At 41.5% G+C, this 6,864-nt stretch overlaps 1 protein-coding gene across 4 annotated transcripts in view; it reads right to left on the bottom strand.

The window, feature by feature from the left end:
• Positions 1-292: 292 nt before the first annotated feature.
• The window catches only part of CHN1 (chimerin 1), a 97,713-nt gene continuing 91,141 nt past the window's right edge, over positions 293-6,864 (bottom strand). For all 4 annotated transcript variants that reach the window (XM_071747300.1, XM_071747302.1, XM_071747304.1 and 1 more), the window contains 4 exons: positions 6,436-6,513; positions 5,146-5,283; positions 4,041-4,146; positions 293-1,216 (listed from right to left, as the gene is read on the bottom strand). In XM_071747300.1, the coding sequence (XP_071603401.1) occupies positions 1,045-1,216; positions 4,041-4,146; positions 5,146-5,283; positions 6,436-6,513 (494 nt within the window). In that variant the 3' untranslated portion in view covers positions 293-1,044. The remainder of the gene's footprint in view (positions 1,217-4,040; positions 4,147-5,145; positions 5,284-6,435; positions 6,514-6,864) is intronic.

The raw sequence follows: 6,864 nt of genomic DNA, 5'->3' as shown, positions 1-6,864 counted from the left end.
AAGTAGTAGATGGCTTGAAAATATTTTTTGATTTGTTTAAGAGTTCTGAAGCTTTCTTGAGAGGCATCATGGACAACCAAGGAAGAAATGTTCAAACTACAGAGTGATTTCTGGGAACCTCACCAAAGTGTGACACTTCAAAAGCATTCAGGCCAGAATGGTCTTGACAAAATCAGTAAAACTCTAACTCCTTTTGAGTCAGAGGTTGTTCTGTGGTTGAGTCAGAGGGTTAGTGTCAAAATGAAACAGTATTTTTGAAACATGCTTGTTAAGTAAAATAAATAGCTTAATGTTAGAGGTCTAAAAGCAAAATTTAATAAATTAATATATGCATGCCAGATAAAAATACAAAATTACAATTGAAATAGCAATAATAATAATAAAGGAACACTGCTCAGCATTGCAGATTCACTGCAACCACCATAAACATCATGGAGAATTTCTTAAAGTAAACATTTAAAGTACAGGTTTTGTTTCTGTTAAAAACAAATTCCTATATGATGAAAAAAAGTTAAAGAAATCCAAGAAGAAATCAGTGGCAGAGAATGATATGAAATGTCAATAAACTGCCAGCGGCTCCATTTCACATAATCCAGCCTTCTTTTTTAGTATCAGAAACCAATTACATAGAACATAAAAGCAAATTCACTACAGGTTTACACGGAGAAACATGCTGAATTACAATCACAAACTATCCAGAACAAAGATGCTGCACCAGTTCAGTTGTTTTCTTCATAAAACGAGTCTCACCAGAACAGGGAGAACAGGGAGCAAATCATGCAATAGCTTTAGCCTTTTTGTTTTTTATTTTAACATGATAAACACCCAGGATTACTAGTACTGGAAAGTATGTGTTAACCGTTTTCAACATCAGCTGAATGGCACTATAGAAACGACAGAAAGTTCCTTCATTTTTATCCTGAATACACTGAAAGCTCTAGCAAATATGGAATTCAGCGACAAGAGCCATTAAATTACTTTAAAATATTCCTTCATCCATAGAACACTGTTGCTTCCTTTTTTATTACAAAACCCCCAAAATATTCAAAATAAAATGTCTTCATTTTTTATAAGCATCTCCACCACAAGTCTCTGATAACGGATGTCATTCAGTGCAGCCATCGCATCCAGCTCTGGCGCTCTCATAAGAGTTGGTCCAAAGACTATGCCCAGATTCTCTGCACTCATCAGATTTTCCTTTTCATGGAGCGTCACCCTGTAAAAAAAGGACAGTGTTTTTCACATTCCTTCTGTGCCAAACTATACCTGTATATGCTTGAAAACCAGGGAATCTGGACAGAAATGTCTGCCTTTCCCCCTTGCCTCGGAGCAGCTGCCATTTCCAGCAGGATAGACAGGGGGGTGTGGGGTGAATTGCTCAGGAGTCAGAGAGCATGAATGCTGTGGGGGTGTGTAGAGAATCAGATGTGTCTGTCCTCCTGCCATGCACACAGACTGTGTTTATTTGCAGGAGGGGTTGGTAGTCCACACTGAGGGAGGGGGATGAGGGTGAATTCAGAAACATCAGAACAATTTTGCTTTCGTTCTTTACAGCAGCGCCATTTGGAGACCAATCCCACAGGGAACAGGCAGTGTTAGTTACTATGTTAGCAGTATTTTAGTCACTAGAGATGTACTACTGTGCCCACTCAGGTGGGATTCTTGCCAGGCCCCCTCTGGTGGCACATGGTCACACTTCTCCTCCCTAGTGCCTGCAGCAGCAATGGTGAATTCATGCATGAATTCTACGCCTTTAGGCACTACAGGCAAACTGTGCTAAGCTGGAAACCTGGTTTCTCTTGAAGACAAATTATGTCCTGTGGTGTGTACTAAAAAAAGTGAAATCATCACTTTGGGGTGGCTTTGAAGCCACCAGGGTCTCCCATAACCTCATGCACATGGTAGTCTGAGCAAGTCATTATAAACCCTGTGCTCTGACAGACCCACGTCCACACTTCCCTCGCTGGGGGTCCTCAGCAGCTGCCAGACAGCTGAGCCCCCAGCTCAGGGAAGCCTCCAGTGCCTGGTTGCCATCTGCAGGAGAGGAGGAGGAGGAGGGGAGGCCATGTTCTGTCACTCCACAGGAATCTGACCCATGCAAAGCTGTGGGCTAAGGCCCTGCTGGTGTGGAGGCCACCTCCAGGAAGGTAATTTGCCCAAGAACTGTACTCACAGGAGAGAAATCCTCTGCTGGGGCTACTGCAGAGCCACATCTGCTCAGCAAATGCCAGAAGGGTCTCTACTGCCCAAGCATGATGGTCTTGGGGGCAACGAGATGGTATTTCATAACATGGGCTTGGGGGCAGTTTGTGCTCTCCTGTGCTGCTCTGCTTCAGCATGGAGAACTTTGGGTCTGGCATGAGGGGCAGGAGGAGGAGAGCCTGGCTGGGGGGTCCTGACACCCAGTGCACCATCGCTGCTGCCCACTGCAACAGGCACAGGAGACACAAATGTGCCCCAAAACCTAAACTTCTGCCTTGTTTATCATGCTGAACTGCCTCACTCAAGGAAACAGATTTAGATTATGCAAATGTTTCAATAGACACTATGGTTTTAAAGAATCTGTAAGGATTCTCAGAAACAATTAAGAATTCAGGGACAGCAAACAAAAGAATCTTGTTAAATTATTTCTTTTTTCATCACTGTGGCATCTTGCATTCTATGAGCAAATTCTTTGGTATATAAATAATTTTTTTCAATATTTTTCTTCCTTTTTTTTCCCATGCTGCCATAATTTTTATTTTAAAACAAGTTAGACTGATGTTTCCAAGCTGCTGTATCTTCAGTCTGTAATTATTCCAGATAATGGGGCTGTGTCTGATTAGCAGAATTCAGCAGCAAGACAACAGTCTGTTGAATCCCACAGCTGTTTTTAGCAAATGAATTAGAAGGAAGTTTGAAAACGAGTGAATTTAGTCACCCTTCTATCTTATCATTCACCTATACCAATAATAAGATGTGCAAAAGCAATTTGCTTACTAGAGCAGCAACAGCTACTCTTGAACAGGGTAAAGAACTTCATACATCATAAGCAGTAAGATGTATTGTGGGGTTTTTTTGTTCCCATGACTCTCATCCCTGTATCTGTTCTAAGACATAAATTAGAAATGTCATTGAAATAAATGCACAAATCAGGCAGAAACCCTGTAGTTGAATTTTGCCTGAGGCACTCAGCAGTGTCAACATATTCCTACTTATAGAAGAACTAGAAAAGGAAAAAAGCAGAAGAGAAATGAAAAGAAAGTTTATTTCCAGGGAAAGGGAATGTTTCTAATGTATGGAGAGTAAATTCATGTTACTTGAGAAACTGAAATGAACACCCTAACATACCACATTGATTTTTTCACCCTGCTTTCCTGAAAGAAATTGAACCCATGCTGTTTTACTGGATATTAATTCATCAGTCTAACATTTTTTCAGTCTACTGAACAATTTCAATCATGTCTCATGGAGTGGGAGAAACTTTAGACAGAATTTATGCTCCTGTAGTTTTCAGAAGGTGGCAGGTGAACAAGGGGCTCCACACTGATAAGGAATGGCTGGCAGACCCCACCAGATGTGTGACTGGAGGGCAAATTAACACCATGCCTAACTGGCATCAGCTGAAGCCTAGCATGTGCTGTCTTTTTCAGGGTGTTAGGGATGACCAGGGTATATGGGACCTAGCAGACAAAGACCCCTATCTATAGCCATTAAGCTATGTAAATTTTTTGCACAGGGAATGACTTATTACTCCCAAAAGTACAGACATTTTTTTACTATATTCACTGTAGCCTTAAATATAAATAAAATTTGTTAGGCATGTGACTTATGTGCTTCGAAACTGGTTTGTTTTTGATTTTTAACTTATTTCCTTTAACCTCTTTAAAAGTGCTTGAACTGGGATAAACCCCAGTGCTCAAGCATTTCCTGCTGCATAGTCTATCATTCCGACCCACAGGCTGTCTCCAGGATTTGGTGGGCTCTGCCCAGACTTTTCTGGAGGTTCTTCATTATAAACTAGTTTGGCTGAGTGAGTTCCTGCCAGCCAGTGCCCCTACCTCTTCAGATGTGCCATGAGATACCGTAACGTTTCACAGTGTGCAGGCGGCAGCAGCTTCAGCGCCTCATGGAGAATTTCCAGCTGTTCATCCGGATCGGCGGTCTCTGAAACACAGATGTTCGACTGTCACCACATGTACTGCAAGGATTCACACACAGAAAGGCAACAACGGTGGCCTGCAGCAAAGATAGGGTCTCACAGCTCTGCTGGATTACTGATTTCCAGAACCTATCCAAACCTTGCAGTGGAGGATTTGCCTGTCCAAAGTGGTGCTCAGAGAACTGTCAGGATACGACTGGTTTTGGACAAAACTCCCCAAAGCAAACTGTACTCCACCAAAAGATTCCCTGCAGCCTACTAAAAAAATTCCTCCAGCAATCCTTCCTGACTGGATTAGTTTTGCACAAATAATGTACAGGTGCAACCCTGGGACAGCAGGAAGTACTGGGAACTTTGCCATCACTGTCTGGCTGTGTCCATACTACTTGGAATGAGCCTTCTTCAGAGGAGAGATAAGGCCAGAGGCAGGCCCTGGATTTCTACCCGGGGCTACCTCACACCTTTCCAGGTGGGGCTGCTGTGACTGTTCCATGGCAGGGATGCTTCAGGCAGCCAGGAAGCCTGGGAGAGATGTTCCAGCTGTGCTTGCAGACTCACTGACAGCCTTGAAGGTGGGCTTAGGATGAGTGCTTATTAGCTTACAAAACCACTCCAAACACTCCAAATCTTATTTATAAACATATTCATAAATCACCTTCTTCCTGGCAACAAGCTTTAAAAGTTAATGTTTAAAATCAACAAGCTTCAAAAGTCACTGCCAAGTAGCAGGGACTGATGCAAGACAGGCAAAGCAATGCTATCCACAATGTGTGATGAAAAGGAAGCACTCCTGGTGACAAAGGCAAAGAAAGATGTAACCATGATCATGTAGCACCACATGGCCATGTCAGAATGTGTAGTGAATATTTACTCCTGCAGTCCTTACTAAACTGGGCATGCAGGGTAAGGGCTGATGGGAGAGCTATAAATGAATAAGCAAGCACTGTACAAAAGGAGAAGAAAGGTTCAGCATGAAAACCATGAGGAAAATCTGTTTCACTTACTTGCAGACTCTATAAACTTTGGGTAGGCATCATACGTGATGAGTGGAATTGGCAAATCCCTGAAGTACAGTTTAAGTGCACCAGTGATAATATTGATATCTTCATACATATTCACAGAAATATCAGCTTTTTCCCCATCTGTGTGGAGAAGGCACTGACATTAAAGCCTTGGAAATGTAAATAGATGTAAAACAGCATTCAAAAGAAAAATAATAACTTGCTTAAGCAAACATTACTAAAAAGGACAGAACTACAGAATCTGGCTTTTATAAGCAAAACAGAGAGTTAACTGGGCTGTGAAGTTCATAATTTCAGGTTAAAACCTCAAGCATTTTACAAAAAAGCCTGTGTTTTTTCGCTTCAAATGATCACAAAAAATGTTGGGTTTTTTTTCAGGAAAAAACCTGACTGCCTGATCTAGCAGTACCTATCTTGTAGGAATGTGTGGAAGTTTAGCTATTTCTGAACACACTGCATTGCCACACAACACATTTGTCAGCACTGAATGAGAAATCATGGGAATCTAGGAAAAAAAAGTGAAAAAACCCTAACTAGTCCACAGCCTCCTCTTTTATAGGAAAAAACACGTGTTCACTATTTAGCTACAGCATACTACCTACTCCTGACCGCAGTGGACACAGATCCAGAACTTGGCTTCTCCAGCACACCCCCACCCTGCTAAAGCTGCAGAGGAGGCAGATGTTGTCTGAATAGGTCCAGTGCTCCGGAGAAACAGGAGAGAGTTTCCAGCATGGATTTTGGCCTTGATTTCCACTGGGATAGGGGGACTACAGCTGGAAATCCTTTAAATTTCCACTGCCTTTTCTCGGAGAGAAGAGTTTGTTCTCACTGACCTTCTTTTTGACTGTAATAATTCAAACTCTGTTTTCAGTATTGTATTCATCTTATTATTTTGGAGCTTTCATCCAGAAAGATGGATTTAAGTTGCACAGCTTTCTTAGGGCACTTGCCCTCTATCCCTCCCCTGCTGCCCTGAGCGTAGTTTTACTTGCAAACTAGGGCAGTAGTTCAGAAAGCTTTGTCCTCTCCTATGCACATCATTACTGAAGCACAGATACTGATGGAAGGAGAAAAGCAGATTTTGGTAATAAAGGGCAAAGTGAAGCTGATATGCTTTTCTGATGGGGAGGCTTCCCTTCTGCTAGCACAGCTGCCAGACTCCTTCAGTCCACTGGTGCAGTGAAGCATGAGACAGACAGAGGCTGTGCAGAAAAATCGTGTATATTTAACAGATCAGCACAAAGTTCCAGCATGCAGGAAAATCTGTACCTCTGTCAAATGCCATTTTGACATCTTCAATAAGATCACTAAATCCTGAGACTCTGTATAGTCCTTCGGAATTGAGACCTGCAATAAACATTTTAACAAGATTAAAATTATTCTTAATTTTACAGTTTTCTTCCACCCAGTTCTTCCTTTGCCAAGTTTTTCATTTAAGGCACAAAAAGCAGACACATTTTTCTTTCAGAATGAAATTTTAACCTGGCCTTTTAAACCTTAACCCTTGCCATTAGCTGCCTTGTTATATCAGCACTAAATTATATTTACATAAATTACTTCAGAGATGAAGTAACATATTAAACCAATTACAAATGATTTTAAATTAACTGATATTAGCATATGTGATGTTCAGTCATTATTTCAGAATGAAAAAAAATACTCTCATTCTAGAAAAGGACACTTAGTGTGTGCTAAGGG

Source organism: Heliangelus exortis, chromosome 6 (assembly GCF_036169615.1).
Source record: "Heliangelus exortis chromosome 6, bHelExo1.hap1, whole genome shotgun sequence".
Lineage (NCBI taxonomy): Eukaryota > Metazoa > Chordata > Aves > Apodiformes > Trochilidae > Heliangelus > Heliangelus exortis.
This window is presented reverse-complemented; position numbering and strand designations above follow the sequence as displayed.